At 34.8% G+C, this 18,779-nt stretch overlaps 1 protein-coding gene across 1 annotated transcript in view; it reads left to right on the forward strand.

The window, feature by feature from the left end:
- The window catches only part of LOC142319390 (uncharacterized), a 32,528-nt gene extending 14,106 nt beyond the window's left edge, over positions 1 to 18,422 (forward strand). The window contains exons 3-5 of the mRNA XM_075356624.1: positions 5,332 to 5,492; positions 10,984 to 11,132; positions 17,951 to 18,422. Of these exons, the coding sequence (XP_075212739.1) occupies positions 5,332 to 5,492; positions 10,984 to 11,132; positions 17,951 to 18,304 (664 nt within the window). The 3' untranslated portion in view covers positions 18,305 to 18,422. The remainder of the gene's footprint in view (positions 1 to 5,331; positions 5,493 to 10,983; positions 11,133 to 17,950) is intronic.
- Positions 18,423 to 18,779: the final 357 nt, after the last annotated feature.

The raw sequence follows: 18,779 nt of genomic DNA on the forward strand, positions 1-18,779 counted from the left end.
TGGAACTGTGATTATAATAATCCAAGTAACTCATAAATATTTTGGTAGTTTATATAAATTATTTAACTGATAAATTAATTGCAATTATAAATTGAATTGTGAATAATAATAATGATGACTTGTTACCATTAACATAGCACTGTTAACATTTATAATATGTTTTTTGTTTAAATAACATGGAATTAATGTACTGTACTGAAAGGAAGTCAATTTTAAACTGAATCAAAAAACCACTTCAATGAATTAAATGATACAGGTTTTATCTCGTTTGTAGGTTATTGATGTGCCAAATTTGACCACTAAACCAAATTCACCACTAACAAAGACAAACATTTCAATTCCCACTTCCAATTAATCACTTCAATTGACTTCCAAAGAACCACTTCAGTGAGTTAAATGAAATAAGTTCGATCTTGTTTTGCAGGTTATCTGCCTGTCACATTTTACCTTCTACATTTATCATCCGATTGCAATAATTTTTCCATTTAGGAACACTTCCATTAAATAATAATGCAGTACTGCGTTATAATTAGTGTTCTTAGATTCTCTGTTTTGAATGTATTTTAAAAATATGTGGTACGGTAAAAATTATGTAAAAAGTTATGTAGCTAAACACAACCACATATCTCTGTTTGCATTCTCACCTATTTACTTTGTTTGTAGGATAGTTAACCAAAGCATTTCTTTTTGAAAATTTCTTATTTTGTTCAGCTGGTCCTGAGTCTTTGTAAATATTAATCTTAAATTATGCACTATATAATTTTAAAATTGTGTGCCAGTAGCTGAATTACCTACTACTCTTTTGGTTAAAAATTTCTGCCCAGAAGCAAATCCTCCATTTTAATTATAAAAAAATTTGAAATTATCTCTGTCGTCTGAAATCTTTTAATAAAATAAAAACCAGTCTGTTTATACCCAGAAAGTAAATCACAAAAAAAAAAAACAGTGTAGCCAAACAAAAGAAGGGTATAAAATCCTTACTACCTTTCAGAATTAAAAAAGGAAATTCAGGTTATTTAAAATTGCTATTTTATTTGTTGAAGTTGTATACTGATCCATTGTATGCAGTAAATTAAAAATCTGATATGGATACCACATGACTTCCTTATATGCTTATTAAATTACATATACACTTTTTTTTTTAAATGAAAATTACATAAAATTTTATTTCATTAATAACTTATGATATTTTTTCTTTTTTTTATTGTTGTTATTAAATTACTATTTATCATATTTTTTTTTTACGATCAAACGTTAATAATTATTAATAAATTTACATATTTAAATTAAAAAAAAGGAGATGAAGTCTGATTCGAATTGCTGTGCTATCCCCTTGTAAGATCCAAATAAATTCATTAATTAAAACTTTATGTGGCTTAACTCAGGAACCAATGAAAATAAGTATCACTTGATATATCGTTGAAAAGCTCTCAATGAGGGCTTATTACTGCAGTTAAGAAAAAGTCCAAAATCCAATTTTGTTTTGATTTTGGGCCTTTTTAGACATATTTGGTTCAGTCAATAACAATCAAAAGGTGAGGTGCACAACTAGATGTTACAACTGTCCTAAATCTAATATTTCAACATCCTACGTTTAATTGTTTTTGAGTTATGCGAGATACATACGTCACGTCGAAACCAATCAAAATGGATATTTCCGTTAATCTGAAAACCATAATTTTTCGCGATCGCAAACTTCCTCTACTTCGTACAAGGAAGTAAATAAAACTCCAAAACAGTGTTATGGTTTTTGTTTTTTTTCTTAGTTGGAAAAGTTTAAAGTGCCTGGATACATGTAAAAAAAAAATATTTTTTTTGAGAGGATCCGCATACTGGCAAATATTTCAGTTTACAATCTTGTGAATTGCTACTTTGATTAAATCAAGCTTATTTAGCAAGTTTTATTAAAATAACTTTTACTTATTATTCGGGGCGCGGCTCAAAAGTAAAAACCGATTGATAACAAAATGAGAACAATTGAAAATTTATTAATGGTTTCAAATATTGAATAATTAACTTTATTTTCCTACATAAATTCCGCCGCTTGGGTTTGTTCCAGATTACAATTGCCATGATTTTCCTTCGAGAGTGGGCTTGTTCGAATTTTTTCGGTTTAGGTGAACCGGAATGACATCACTGAATTGATGTACGAAATCAACGTTTCGTCACCAGTGACGATATGAGAAAAACATTCTCTCTTGTGGTAAAGCGATCGAGAAAAGCACTTGCTGAAGTCATTCTGTGATATTTGTGAGCTCGTGTCAACACTTTAATTCTTTTCCCATCGTGCATCCAGTAAATGATGCCTAGAATAGAAGTCTGCAACCTTTTTGTCAGTAAGGGCGCAAAATAAATTCAAGTTGTCGGGGATGCCGCACTGTTATTACACAATAAGATAAATTGCCTTTAAAGCCAATAAAACAAAATTGTTCCTCCCAGTCAACATTAAAACGATAAATTCTTTTTCTTCTCCAATTATTCATGGTGGGTTATTTATAAATTCCGTTTAACTAGCAAGGTATGTATTTGCGTGATATGGTTACTAATAATAAAATATAGTCAGTAATAATAACAGTCAAAATACGTAGCAGTCAGAATACGGTAACATACTACCAAATTTATCAGAAGCGAGAATATTCCTTTGTGCTAAGTAGCAAGTGCTTCAGTGTATGACCTTGATTCCTGTTTGCTGACACTGAGCTTGCGCAATTATATTGACTTATATACGCGTGACGCCGTTACGGTTATTGGGCTTAGTAGATGTGTAGTATAGTGAGAGCATAATAAAATCTCATCGAAGACGCCATGGCACTCGCGGCGCCGAGTTGCCGACCCCTGGCATGGAGTATCAGTCACGGTTCTCAACAGTGTTCTGAAAACTCTAGGGAAAGATTGCTAATCGTAATCGACGATTTTCTCTCACTTGCATTCACACGTTCAACGAGATAGTCAGTTCGGATACTAGCCTGCCACCACTCTGTTTGTCGTGAATATTTGAACAGCCTTCCTTAAACTCACTTTTCCTTCACTGATTGCGGTTGGCCCATTTGTTTCAAACTATTGAAAGTGAATTTCAGCAGCATTATGTCCTCTGGCCTTAGAAATCTAATCACTGATCGAACTTCACAACTGGCGGGATTTGTTATTAACGCACTCATTTTAACGCAGTATCTTGCAAAGGTAAACTATGAACTGATGACAATGTAGGAGTTACATGCCCAAAAGACTACTTAAAGCTATTGCACAAGTGTAAACCAATCACTGCTGCCAATCAAACTCATCAACCTCACTTTTGAACTGTGCCTCATATAAAACTCAATATAGAAAAAACAAGACTGACACAAATCAAGGTAATAATGGGGTTTTATTTCTTAAATTTAGTGTGAAATTCTATGATTATATGAAAATAAAATGCATTCCTAAAATTTTGCGTACAAAAGTTTTATTTTGTTACCGTAACTGGATAATAATAATAATTCATTACCTCCCTTTTACTCAGGAAAAAATTGAAAAATTTTACTCAGGAAAGAATTAGAAACTGTACAAAGTATTCTATTAAATATCTAATAAATACAGGTCAGTTTAAAAGAATCGGCTCAGAAACTAACTACTAGAGATAATCAAACAAGTCTTTTTTTTTTAAATTCGTCAACTCAAAACGTTTTTTTACATACCTCAGATTGTTTGAGTATGAGCTCTGTTGTTTGCTCTGCAAACATACAGCCGATAATGGAACTTCTATCCAGATCCGCTGGATCATTGCATGCGTAAGTGTGGCAGTAGCATCGGTGATCCATTGTCTGAGCTGTTGTACATCCTTATTTTTTTTTTCACTCTAAACAAAGTGTTTAACCTGTTCTCATAGAAAAAAGTATAGGGTGTCAAATCTGTGCTTCTCGAAGGCCAAAGCACATATGAACCCAACGATTATGGAATCTCATTGAGAGTGTCGTAACACCTAGGCAAAAGTGTGGGGATGCACCATCTTGTTTAAACATTACAGTAACGTTACTTTCTTATTCAATTTGACTTTTTAGTGCTTGAACAACTGTGGCATATACGCACAACTGCTTTTTCACTTGTTTTGGGCTGTCACTTATCACTTGTTTTGGGGACTTATCACTTTCAAGTTGCCGGATTCCTTAAACTGCTTGTACCACTGTCTAATGCTGTTTGCATGTAGGGAATCATTGTCAAAAACACGCCGGAAAGTTCGTTGGACATTTACAACTGATTTATACTCCCCTAACCACAAAACGTACTGTGCTTTCTGGAGAAACTGTTGGCATTGCACTGACTGACAGTGGCGCAGAGGCATTGTGTACATCGGCTCAATCTCATGTCTAAAAAAGCTTGATGATATCCTGATTATTCTGCAGTTCCAGTTAATACTTTATCTCAATTACATAGGGAGATATGATTTTTTTTATTGGTTACAACCTTTCTCGATGACTGTTCAAAATGGAATAGCATTTTAAATGAAAATAAAAATTCATACAGTCTTCTCAATGTGACATGAGAACTATGCAGTTTTTTGTTACAGAATGGTGACTAAATAATACCACTGCTGAAAAATTATGGAAATTCTATATATTTTTGATTTAGAGCTTACCTAATTATGAAGATTTTCTGAAAAACTTAAGTCAGAATTATTTTTACAGTAATCTAAAATAATATTTATTTAACAAAATAAATTTGAAAAGAGTTTCCTGTTATTAAAAAATACATCTAAATTAATAACATACAAACAGTTGATTTTATTTTATGTTGAATTCATTACAAAACCTATTTTTCACTAGCATATAAAAATTATGAAACTACATTTTTTCTCTCTTAATTTATAAAGAACAATTTACCTGACTTTGATAGAAGAAAAAAATACAGTTCAGTTTATTTTCCTTGATATTTGCAGCAACCATATAGAAATCTATTGAGAATGTATTTAAATCAACAACTAAAAATATTATTACGTAAAAAATTATGCTCGCTCTGTTTAAATCTTAGTACTCAACTAATAATGATGTTATTTTTGTAATTTACATCAAACATTTCTGAAAATTTAATAAATACAGAGGTGAAAAAAATTCATTATATTGGCCCAGTAATGCTTAAGATTTAAGCAAAGTTCATAAATAATAAAAATATTTTTTAAATCATTAATGAAGTTCCTGCAATAGATAAACAAGTTTCAACTAAATGAGTTGACCATTAATAGTTATTAGTAACTTGTTATGAAAAACAATTATATTTAGGGTTTTTAAAGATTCGCTGTGGATACTTATCAATGAATCTTTGAAAGTCCTAAATATATATGTATACCTTTTTTTGTAGCAGTAATGATCTTACATCGGTATCTGAAGTATCTGATATGAAAGAATTACTGAATGAATTACAGTACGTGAAAAATTTGGTTATAGAGATACAGAAAAAATTGATGGAGAGTGCTTTAAAATATGCTGAATCTTTTCAGACAAATAGTAAACAAACTGCAGGTTAGTAAGTCTATACAATGTTTTTTATTTTTTAAATGTATTTCTACCTTTGTTTAAATAATTTCAGTAGATTTTTTTTCAGGGCGAAAACGCTTGCGTGTTATCATCCCTCGGAATAGAAATATAAAAGAAAAAAAAGGAAAAACAGTAACTAAAACTACATTAAAAACTAAAAAATTAAACAAACAAAAACTTACAACTCTCACAACTAAGATATTATAACAAAAAAGATTACAACTATTTTTAAAACTAAAATATTAAAAATAAAAACTTCCAATTAATAACAAAAATAAAATATAACAAAAAATTTACAACTAAAATCAGTCAGAATAATAATGAGATTATTAAAAAAATTCAACAAAGTCTGAGAGGAGTGGGCCCCTGCTTGGATAACAGAAACATTAAAGAAAACAAACCTAATTAACTAGTAAAAACAATATTAAATTTTATGTAACTCAGAGAAATACCAACATTCGATCATTGCTTGTCTTTGCCCAGGATTTGACGAATGTTTCTGGGCAATTTAAATTTATGACGCAAGGCTGCATAGCATATGCAATCCACAAGGATGTGGTGCCCAGTCAAGCGGCAGTCTCATTTTACACATAATGGTGCACTTTCTCTGGGCATTAGGTACCTGTGATTGACTCTTGTAAATCCTAATCGCAATTGGCCAAGGACCACATCTTCTTGATGAATTTTTCTGCATGAAGAGTTCCATGGCAACACAGTATCTTTGATGTGCCTGAGTTTATTATCCACTGTAGCAGTCCAGTCACCTTCCCACTTTTCTCAAAGAGCATGTTTTATTCAATTAATAAAATCGAATGCAGCAATACGAATGGTGAAAGATGGTTGACTACATGCGTCCTTAGCAGCGGAATCTTCACATTTATTACCTGGAATTCCCACGTAGCTAGGGATCCAGCAGAAACTCACTTGTGTGTTGCGATGGTTTAATTCAGCAATTTGAAATTTATAAAGATAAATTTCAGCGACAATAGGATGTTTAGAAATCTTCTAAAGTGTAGAGTGCACTACACGAGTCGTTACAAATATGGCAGTACTTAAGATTAGTGATATTTAAAGCATTATAGGTAGCATATTCGAGTAGTTCAAGAGTTAAGACACTTGTACTACTAGGTAGGCCAAACATATATGTTCTGTCAACAACTATAAATGCGCGTATTCTGTTTTGATCCATCTGTTTATACTATTGTGTCTGGGTTTACCTTGGAGAGAGATTGGTAAAACATCTACTGAAAGACGATAGACGTTGTTGATTCTTTATTGCATATGTTAAGTCAAAAATAAAATTCATGGGGTTGATTCTCCATGGAGGATATGAACAAGGAAAAGTTTGAAAACAGAAGGTATCAAAATTTAGAAGGTGATTTAGCAAACAAAGTGACATTTAATACGCTTCTTTGAGGCACTCCATTCTTCAAGCTGACGCTACCTGATAAAAAATTTCCAACATGAACATGGAAAGTTCGGTCATTTAAGAAATCCCTAATAAAAGCAAGCACATTGCCCTTGACTCCCCATTCTTTAAGTGTGTTTAGAATACCATGTTACCAGGCCATGTTGTATGCCTTCCTGACATCAAAGAAGGTAGTGACGAGGTGCTGGCAGAATAGGCAAGAGTTTTGAGTAGTTACCTCCAATGACACTAAATGGTCAATGAAAAATCGGCCTTGGTGGGGAAACAACATTGTTCTGGAGATACTAGAGTGCGTTTTTCTAAATACCAGGTAAGCCTTCGATTCACCATTCTTTCCATTTTTTTGCATAACACACTTGTCAAGGTGATTGGGGTAGTAGCTTGAGGGGCATTCTTTGTCATTGTCAGGTTTAAGTGCTGGTATGACAATGGCTTCTGACCAGACAGGGGGAAAAACTTGTGCGAAGAATAAACCATTATAAATCCACAGTAGCTGTTGTAGTGTCGAATTAGGAAGGTGGGACAGCATACTGAGATGAATGTTGTCAGGTTCAGGGGAGGTGTCATGTGAATGTTTTAGTGCGTGCAACAACTCATTGAATGCAAATGGAGCATTTAATTCACCGACCAAATCATCAACGTTTAATGGTAATACTTCCATCTGTGTCTTGTACATCTGAAATTCAGAAGTGTATTACGAAGTGAGAGGTACTGAATGGTAAACAGTCTGCCAAGTTACTTGCCACTGCAGAAGGGGATGAAAGGAGTTCTTCTTGAATGAGTCCGAGAATAGATTGTTTTGGTGATTCTTCACAGTATACATGGAAGTAGTTCGTGAGGTGGTGTCCACATACTTCGTCCATGACTTCCTCTTAACGTCCAAGAATACCCAATGACACATGCTGTATCTAAATTTCTTTGTTTAGCATAACATTTAGATATTCATTTGTAGGCCTACGGTTAAATTTGTGCAGTGCATGCTGCCGTTTTCTAATAGCATTTTGGCAGTTATCTTTCCACCAAGGAACGGAAGGACATATAGGTTTTCCAGATGTTTGTGAAATATATTTTTTAACGTTCTGAAGTACCAGGGCTGTAAAAGAGGTAAGTTGATCAAGGGCGACTGCATCATCGTCATACTGTGATGGGAAGGCTTTATGGTGACTGTTCCAATCTGCCTTTTCAACAATCTATCTTTTGTTCACCTTGTGGTCAATACCAAAATCAATAATAATTAGCCTGTGGTCACTGCCGTAAAAGTCATTACACACGAACTAATTAAGATGAGGGAGTAAACTTGGTGAGCATAAGGAGAGGTTGATGTTGGACAGTGTACCAGACTATAAGGACATGAATGTGTAAGATTCGCATTAAGTAGACAGAGGTCTAGGTCTTGTCTCACTCTGTTTAACATATTTACTCAAGAGAAGCAGAAAGATGAGCCCCTTGAAATATGGTGGGCATTAAAGTCTACTATTATGAACGATGGTAATGGAATCTGGGTGAGGAGATTTGATATGCCTAGAGCATTGAACTCAGAGTTCGGTGAGAGATACAAATTGCAGATATGCAATTTGAGGGGGGGGCAGAGATTTTTACAGCAACAGCAGGAATGAGGGTAGCTAGTAGTAGTATCCTTGTAGCTGATGCCTCACTTTGCATGAAAGTAGCAACTCCACCACTTTCTCTGCTGTCTATGAGACAGTCATATCTCTCACAAAAAAAGCCTCTGAGTGTTAGCGCATCTTGTTGTGGAAGGTGTGTTTCTTGTAAGCACATTATTAATAGTTCATATGCGTGTATCAATATTCTAACATCTTTAATGGGGGACTGAAGACCTCAAACATTCCACTGCATAATCCTCATAAATCAAGGTAACTATAGATACAGAATTACAGATAAATATATAGAAATTAATTGTGTAGGCAATCCGATTTTTCTTCTTAGAATTTTTGATTTTTAAAAATTTTTATGGCCTAGAGTCGGGCGGTTCCTCTACCGTATCCTCTGGTATAAGAGATGATTGAGGAGGAGATTTTGAAAAATAGGAAGTTGTAGATGACATCCCAGAGGGGGTGGTTGTGTAGACTCCCTTAACAGGGAGTTTATTAGATGGCTTCCCACCAGCTGTATTTACTCCTGTCCGCAAAGGTAAAACTTTAGGGACAGGACTTTCAGGAGGATCCCACTGTGGGTTTTACTAGCTGCAACTACCAACTATTTGTTCTTCTTAGTCAGCTGTGAAATAATGGCTGTAAGTGAAGAAACTTGATCAGCTAACATCTGAACAAGTTTTTTTAGCTCACTGCAGGATCCACACTGATGATTACCTGCACTTGCAGGGGCATCTCTTGATATTGCAGTGGCAAAAGAGACATCTGTTTTAACCAGGTTATGAGAGTTAACATCTTTTTATATTCTCTTCATGTGGCTCTTCATGTGTGAAAAGGCAGATTGGAACAGTCACCATAAAGCCTTCCCATCACAGTATGACGATGATGCAGTCGCCCTTGATCAACTTACCTCTTTTACAGCCCTGATACTTCAGAACGTTAAAAAATATATTTCACAAACATCTGGAAAACCTATATGTCCTTCCGTTCCTTGGTGGAAAAGAAAGTTTTTTCTTGGTACAGATTTTTAGCATTGCCTTTCTTCTTTAAAAGTTGGACAATCCCAGGAGCGAGCTGTTTGTGATCTACTACAGTTTACACATTTTTCATTTGAGTCTTCTTTAGTACATCGAGTACATATTTCAGTCTAAAAGCAAGATGTTGTAGTGTGGAATTTCAGTAGAAACTGAATTAAACCAATAAAGAAAAGTGGAAAAGTAGTAAGATTGCTCACCAATAAGTCAATTGAAGGGCTTTCATGAAATTACAGCATAATTTTAAATAAGTCAGCAGTTTATGTTTATAATCCTTAATCACTAACCTATATAAAAAAATGTTTTTTCTATAGAGTCCTTATCAATGCATGACATTGCTTCTTGAAGCCTTTTCTAGCCATGCTTCTAGCATTAAATGATCATTTAGATATAGTAAATATCAGTCGGGGGGTTTTTCATTGAAATTCTTACATAAGAAAATGTACATAAATTTTATGATTTAAAATTTATATTGTTAGTGTAAATGTTTGATACTTCTGCATAACATTTTAGTGTAGTTAGTTTTGTCACACTTGTTGAATTAATTGTATTTCATTACTTTTATTGTGTAAAATTAATGTTTTTATTAATTTATTTCTAGAATTAAAATAAAGAGACAAAATAAAGAATATATATTACGAAAATTTTGGAGAAAGATGAATGTGGATCTGATGTGGATTAGGATTTAGGCATTTTGAAATAGAAAGAATTAATTGACAGTGATATTGATAGTAATTAAGTTGCTGAACTTAAAAAAAATACCTTAAGTAAAAAGAGTAGAAGCAACTATACAGCCTAATAATAAACAAAGATAATGCAAAGGATGCTGATGGAAGAATAAAAGAAAAGAGTTGAATCAAAGTGAAAGTTAGACTTTTTTTTGAGATACTTATAGAATTATACTGAAAAAGTGTAGTGGGAAAACTGAAATATATATTTAAAAAAAAAATATATTAATAAAAGTTATTAAGTAAAACGTTCACTTTCATTCAATGTAGACAATATAGACTGAGCAATGTTAAAAATAGTAAAATAGAACTTGAAATTGTAAAAAAGATTTTGTAGATTGAATAAAGGTATAAAAATATTGAAATGTTCTTAGAAAATTAGTATATTGTTAGAGAGAATGTTTAGAATACAGAATAAGTTTACTCTTATACATTTCTATAAATGAGCACTGTGATCTAACTGGTTTGCAAATTTTAGCTGGTACAACTAAATAAAAACATTTATTTGATAATAAAACCTCTTTAAAAGATAACCCAAGGAAATATATTGGGATACATTTAAGGTAATAATTGTAGAAATATATATATATATCCCTACCTATGTATATTTCAATATAGTTTCATTAAGATAAATTATGAAGTAAATATGAATGATGGTTTTTTCCTTTTAAGGAATTGAAGCAGATTTTTATATGACTAAAATTGAATCAGCTTGTGAAATGTTAAAGAAAATAAATGATGATTTACTAAATAAACAATTAAAAGATTTAAATGACAGCATTAATGAGTCTCAGGTTTCTATTAAATCACTGGTACAATGTGTAAGTGGATGTCATAATTTATTTTGTTAATCTTACTTGTAATTCATAAATAATTCATATTTTACTTGTTGACCTGCTAGGTTGTATTTATACATTCATTGTACGCTGTGTGCATGTTTTGAGTAAGCTATATATTTTATCAATTTACAATACTTAAAAATGTGAGTCAGAATGGCAAAGACATAGCCTTCTCATCCATGTTAATTGTTAGAGGCCCAACCAAAATTATATTAAAGACATAAGAATAATTTATTAAAAAGATTATATTTAAAAAAGAATGGCTCCAGAATACCCTCAGTAGAATCCTGGATCAATGGGTCCTGAATATTGTCATTCATTCTATTGTTTTTGGGTTTTCATTAACAACTTGGCCTGGTGATTCATGGTTAACACTAAAGGTATATTCATTGCATGAATAAGGTGGAACAAAGCTGCCTTAAATATAGTCTTTCAGAATGTATGAATCAAACAGTCCGTAAACAAACAATGAGCCAAAATCACTTGCAGTCTAAAAAAAATCTAGTTTTTGCTATTTAAATAAACAATGGTCCAAAACAACAATATGATTTAAAAAAGCTAATTTGCTATTGATCAGTCTTCATTTTCTTATTGAAGACTGGAATTTTTTTAATTGCATTATTTTCTAAATAATACACAGCCAAACACACAAAAGGGGGAGTTTGAGGAATTATCCTTCCATTTGGGAAAAACTTATAGAAAATGATGTATTTTCTTTTTCAAAGAAAATTTTTAAAATTGTAAGTTCTGTAATCGGGTTGGGATTGCGCAAGTGTACAGACATGTGAGGTTTTTCTCTGCTGTTAAAAGTGTTTTTGGATTGGTTTTTCGGTGTTTTTTCTGGAACTATGGATTGGATTTTGTTTGGTAATAATAAATGAATACGGATACAAAATTTGGTGAGTTTTGGATGATGGACTAATTAGTTATTTAGATTTTTGTTTTTTTCCTATACTTTAGTATAGGACTTGGACTAAAAAATCTAATCTAGAAATTAGTTAAATTTTTTCTAAGTCAAAAGACAAGACTTTAAGACTTTACAAGAGAGTTACGTCATTTATTAGTCGTAAACAAGAACTTGGAATATTTATTCACTTTTTTAGTGAAAATATTCAAAGTGCCAGTGAGACAATTATAAGGGGGAATCTTTTTTCTCATATTTATGGCCTCCCGTTCCTTCAGATCCAACCCCCTGGATCTCCACTGACCCGGGTCTACTCTATCTCCTGACCCCCAACCCCCCCAAAACCGCTCCCGCCTTTTTCGTCAAGTTTCTCGGCGTTTCATGCCACCAGATCACATTTTTGGACAGATACAAATCACTTCCCCCAACCACCAAAATTTTGATCCCTGCCACCGCTTGTCCCCCTTAAACGAAACCGAGTAGGGTGTCAATTTCGAAGGTTTTTTGATCCTGAATAAGAATCTGAGGTTATTTTTCGACTACAATAATCCAGTAACGAGATAATGGCAGATCAACCTTTCAAAGCTTCGAGGGCCTGGCCCGCTCCCCAGTGTTAGGTGAGACCCAAAGAAGAGCGAGACGAACCAACGTTCCGGCCCCGGGATCATCTTCCAGGAAAGGAGACAAAGGGAACGACGATAAAACTCAAGTGGCAGAAGACAACGGAGAAGACAATTACGGTGATCAAGGTGATTCTGAAGAAAGGATGGAGACAATAGAGGCAAGGCTCCCAAAAAGAAAAATAGAAGTTATTGACGATAGTAGTGATGGGCACCTTACCGATGGTACAGATATATGGACCATTTAATGCATAAAATAGAAAAGCTGATTTCGTATGTTAGACAAAACATGAATACGAAACGGGAAATGAAAGATTGTGTGAAGATACGGACAATCTTACAACTTTCTTAATAATGATCGACTAAAAAAGTAATGAGATGATTAGTCACCTAATTAAAGCAATACGTCGAATCCACAACACTGAGCGCGACAAACTTATATTTTATGTACCGAATGATGGCATGGGAGACAAAACTTGCAAGAGTCTGGAATATCTTATCGGGAGAATACACAAAAACGAAGAAGATAAATATGGCCGCTTTTCCGGGTCAAGAAACAGGCGAAGAAAAAAAAGACGATACAAGGACCAACTTCATCGATTGTCACTATCAAGAAGGCGGGCACGACGTATGCCGACTTGCTAAAGCAAGTTAAAGGAAGTATCGGGACCGAAATAGCTGCAGATATACTCTTGGTCAAAATAGTGAGATCAGAATCGTTAGAAATCCGGGTCGTCGACTCCCCTGAAAAGCGTAATGACGTCAAAATGAGTATGGGTGCCAACGTTTCGGTTGCAATAGTAGAGGAAAGACCATATGGTAGAAGGAAGTCTGCATTTTATGTCCAAGACCTAGATGAAGATACCACGGCTGAAGAAGTTACTCGGCCAATTAAACAAGAAATAGGATCGGATATCCCGCTACGTGTTGCCGCATTAAAACCCGCATTCGGGAATACAAAGAAGGCAACTGTATTATTATTGACGAGAGATTCGAGCTCTTAGAGAATAAAGGTTGGCTGGCACTCTTGTCGTATTAAGATCAACAAAGAAGAAGTGAAGTGCCAAAAATGCTGGAGTACCGGGCATCTGTCAAGGAATTGCAAAGGCCCCCAACCGTGCCTTTCTATGTTTCAATTGCGGAGGCACCGGACACAGTGCGAAAGAATGTTTGGAACCGCAAAAATGTCTGGATTGTGGAAAAATAGGATACCGGACGTGAGGCCGGTTATGTAATGTAACTAAACAATGAAATGTCTACAATTAAACATGAACAGAATGAGAACGGCTCACGACCTTGTATGGAAAACGGTCTTAAATCAAGATGAAGATTTCATTTTAGCTGTTGAACCAAATCTTAGAATAACAACTTCTGACTATTGGTTTATTGATGATTTACAAGATGTAGCTTATCAAAAATGTATCAAACCGTTACACGATAACCAACATAAAATCCGGTAGGAGCATTCTAGCAATGCGGTTGACATCTAGTGTCGCCATCTGTGGATATATCTTCCAAATGCGACGAAGATAGATATGATGAATTTTCAACCGACTTCATGTCAACCGACGTGATCAGACGGAAGGAAGAGCAATAATACTAGTGAGGGATTTTAATTCAGAGTCGTTGGAACTAGGCGGCAACAGATCCACCCATCGCGAATATGAGTTAGTAGCATTACTTGGAACACTCAGTCTATCAATACGCCAGGAGTCAGCACATTCATACGGGCTCAGTGATAAATATTACAGCCACCTCAGAAGACTGCACTGACAAAGTAATCTCATGGCGAGTTTTACAAGATGACTTCTCTTCGAGTTTTACGAGTGACCATCTAGGTATTTGGTTTTAGATCGACTTGGGACAACCAATGATTCAGAGGAAGCCAAAGGTGGCAGCCAACGATGGCTCAATCGATCTCGTTCGTTAGAGCAGTAGAAGATAGAATAAATATACACAGAGTCAGAAATCCGGCTGAGTTCTCCAATACACTACGTGAAGAATGTGATACAATTAGGCCACTACCTGGACGATAAGTAAAAATCTATACTGGTTGACCCCAGAAATCGCAACATTACAAGCCACTATTTGGACAGCTCTAAGACAATTACTAAGAGTCAGACGAAATAGGTTTGAAGAGAGTAAACGAGCAGAAGTTATATACAAAAATGCCCGAAAAGAATTCTGGGCTGCAGTAAAAAGATCCAAGCCATGGAGACGACTGGTTTCAGAATTGGAAGAGGATGTATGGGGGAGGGCGTATCGAATAGTCATGAAGAGGTTCGGGTCATCCTTACCCTGCTTACGTGGGAACAGACATGAGAGGCTCTTTATTACTAGAGAAGGTGGTTCTTCCAGAGTGTGAAATAAGACGCTTCTCTATCGACGAACTCCACTGGGCGAGCGCTCGCATCAGTCCTAAAAGAAGCCTGGGACCCGGCGGTGGTTCTAGGTTCTCTACTGAGAGAACTAACCAAATTATACCCGTGGACAGTTTTAGAAGTTCTAAACGAAGCGCTGGGCACGGGAAGTTTTCCCACATCCTGGAAGATTACTGTGGTGCCATAACTGAAAGAAAAAAAACTGGTCTTGACATTTTGACCTATATGCCTTTTACCATTCATAGGCAAATTATACGACGGATCGACTACAGGATGTTCTCAAGACAAGGGAAGGATTGTCTGAGGCTTAATTCGGATTTGCCCAAGGCAAATCTACGGTAGATGCCTTACAACGAGTAGTTTCATGAGTAGAGACGTGCAGAGCAGGCACCTAGAGGACCAGAAAGATCCCCTTGATAATTCTCCTGGATGTTCGCAATGCGTTTAATAGCTTCCCATGGGTGGTATTGGCTAGAGAATTAGAAAAGAGAAATATAAATGCCTAAATCTGGACAATTATTTGTAACTATCTGCAGGAACGAGAGTTAATAGAGATCACAGAGGACAGCGAGCGAATGTTCCAGATGCAAGGGGCTCTACCTCAAGGTTCAATCTTAAGCCCCCTCCTCTGGAACATTTCTTTTGATGGCATCTTGAAGTTAAAATACCCAATAGGAGTTTCACCGATAGCATATGCAGATGACCTGGCACTCTTAGTTCAGGACAAACCAAAGATGAGGTAGAACAAAAAGCTAACGTGGCGTTAGAATTAGCTAGTGGCTGGCTAAAAGATAGATGCCTCAGGCGATAGAACCTTGAGCCGAGAAAAACATAAACATTGCCGATAATTGGAAGAAGGAAGGTCAGACTTATTTGAATCAGGGTGGACGACCACGTGACTGACACATTACAGTCAGCATAATATTTAGGAATCTGGTTCCATCAATCAGGAACGTTCACCAAACACATAGAAGAAATAAATAAAAAAGGCTGAACGAACTATAAATTCACTAGGCAGACTTATGACTAATAAATGGGGGCCGAAAACCTCATAACATAAAATGATATTGGCAGTAGTCACATCTATCATGCTCTATGCCCTCCTGGCTTAGTGTACAGCATTCAGTGTACAAAGAAATAGGAAAAAGCTCAACTCGCTGTAAAGGAGAATCCATCTAAAAATCTTGGCTGCTTATAGAACAGTTTCGGCAGGTGTACTGGTGGGGATCCCACCAATCCATCTGCAAATGAGGAAAAGAAAGAGAATATTCGAAGGCATGAATAAGAGAGATAGAGATGCCAATGAAATTCTAAAAGAGGAATGGCAAACAGAATGGGAAACATCCAACACCGACAATTTGTCAAAAAGACAGATTGAGGCAATGGTTGGGAAGGAGACGTGGGGAGGTGGAGGTATTATCCACCAAACAACAATTTATTAAAAATTTGTGTGACAACTCTCACACTCACCCCAACCGAGCGAACAAGAAGCTCCACCGTTATATAATCTAACCCTGGGGCCTTGCCCTTACTTAAACTACAGATAGCTTGACACTGCTCAGCCTTGGTAATCTCTAAGGACACTGCATCCCTATGGAACTGAGCGACCTCTCACCGCACCCACAGATGATATGTAGTCTCTCCAGCTTCACTATCATCAGACAGTAATCGTCTAGTAATTTGCGCAAAATCTCAGACATATCTGAAATTACACCAAACCTGGGTGAGAGAGCAGACAGAAGAACGTCCTTTTGTCGTTTGTATCCCAAGACCCTATATACTACACCCCAGGGATCCCTGTCCCCCTGCTCATGAACAAAGAAACATCAGGAGTCCCTTTTTGCAGTCTGGACCTTATGAAAGCAATGATATCTTAGATTTCTGTATTCAGCAACAAGGACTGCCCGTCAATGCCTCTTCATGCTTGTCAATTCTCTATTCCACCATGATGCAAGCTTCTCTTGACCAGAACTTTGGGGAGTTGAACACTCATCAGCATCAATAAAAGCCACCGAAAAACCAACTGCCAGATCTTCCAAATCCAAGACATCCAGACTCCGATCCAAAACTCAGAGCCTGGTCAAAAGAAAATCAACAAATTTCTTCCAGGCTGCATGAAATAATTATACAGGCAAATCTTTGGATTGTTAATATAACTCAAGTGATAACTTATGAGTTTTTCACAGTCGGACAGCTGTGCCCTACAGAAGCTGTTTAACCAAACTCTCATACAGCCACATACTCATTGGCTTAAACCTCAGATTTACTAAAAAGACACCATTAGAACAAAAGCAAACTACTGTGTCTCATGGTTAGCATTTCCAAGATAAAGGAATGCCCTTATGTTACCTGAAGAAGTGAGGCTATTATTTAGAGTTACACCCAGATATTGAACCATCCTAACAACATTATTCAAGTCATTACTATGCCACAATAGTTAGTAATAGTTATAGTTAGTAGTGGCACCTATTGTGGCATTAGTTTTTATGTAACTACTTAGTTGTTACATACTGTTCTTGGTAGGGTGAAGAGTATTAGAATGGTCTTGTCAAGAGTGATTCGTAGAACTTCATTCTAGAAGCAGGTGACAACAAACTTCAGAATTTCTTTGTGATGTCAACTACGTTTGGGAATTTTCTTTTAATTACAATGTTGTCAGTGTATTCAAACCATGTTCATTCATTTCATTGAGATCATCATCAACAAGGTTGAAAAGGAGTGATGAAAGTAAAGATTAATATGTTCATTATCATTAAATGATTCATTTTCTTAAATATGTGTTTTCAAATTAAAATACTAACATTTAAGAAAGTAAATAAATAACAGGATATGAAGTTTTTATAATGATTTATTAAAAAAAAAAATTAATAATATGATCTTTATATTTTATTTCAGAACAATTTATTAATTGCTGAGAATGCTGATCTTTGTTGTAAATATGAGCATTTGAAATCTAAAGTGCAATACCCGGACTTAGATCCAAATGAAGATTTATTGATGGTTAGTGATAATCGCTTAATTAACAGTAATGAGCGACTACGTGTTAGACTGACTACAATGCAAAATAATGTAGAAGAATTAGAAGATAAGTTACATAGATTTGAAAAACAAAATTCATTACTTTCAGAACAGATACTTAAAATGAAATTGCAAATGGATCTTAAAAAATGTAAACTATTATTTATTCAGCCTTTTTCATCTTCCTTAGGTTATTTTTTAATGACATTTTTTGGTTTACGGTTGTCCTGAGATCCAGGAAAACAAAGATAAAGTATGCAAAACAGTTTTTTTCTAGTTATAGATGAAGCTGGAAAAACTGTCTCAATGGTTGTAGTTCTAATATATTTAGTTACATAATTGTATAACTATAATTATTATTACATCATAGTAGTTGTAGTAATAAAGGTAAATTAATAATAATAGTATTAATTATAATTGATACATTGTAACTTTTTCAGAATCTAAAAAGAGGTTTTTTAATCAATCAGTTTTTTGTTTGATTTTTCAGACATGTTGTTTATGCTTTATGCTGCAACATGAAAAAACATAATTCTAAACTTATGTCAAGTTATTTCATAACATAAACAAAATTCAAAGATATCTCACAAGTTAAATAAAGCTGGATGGAATAAAATTTTAAGGATAAAAAATCCATCTCACAAAGACACATTATCTTATAAAAATGTTTTTTTTTTCAAATGAAGATTCAATTATTGCTTAAAAT

Source organism: Lycorma delicatula, chromosome 2 (assembly GCF_047948215.1).
Source record: "Lycorma delicatula isolate Av1 chromosome 2, ASM4794821v1, whole genome shotgun sequence".
Lineage (NCBI taxonomy): Eukaryota > Metazoa > Arthropoda > Insecta > Hemiptera > Fulgoridae > Lycorma > Lycorma delicatula.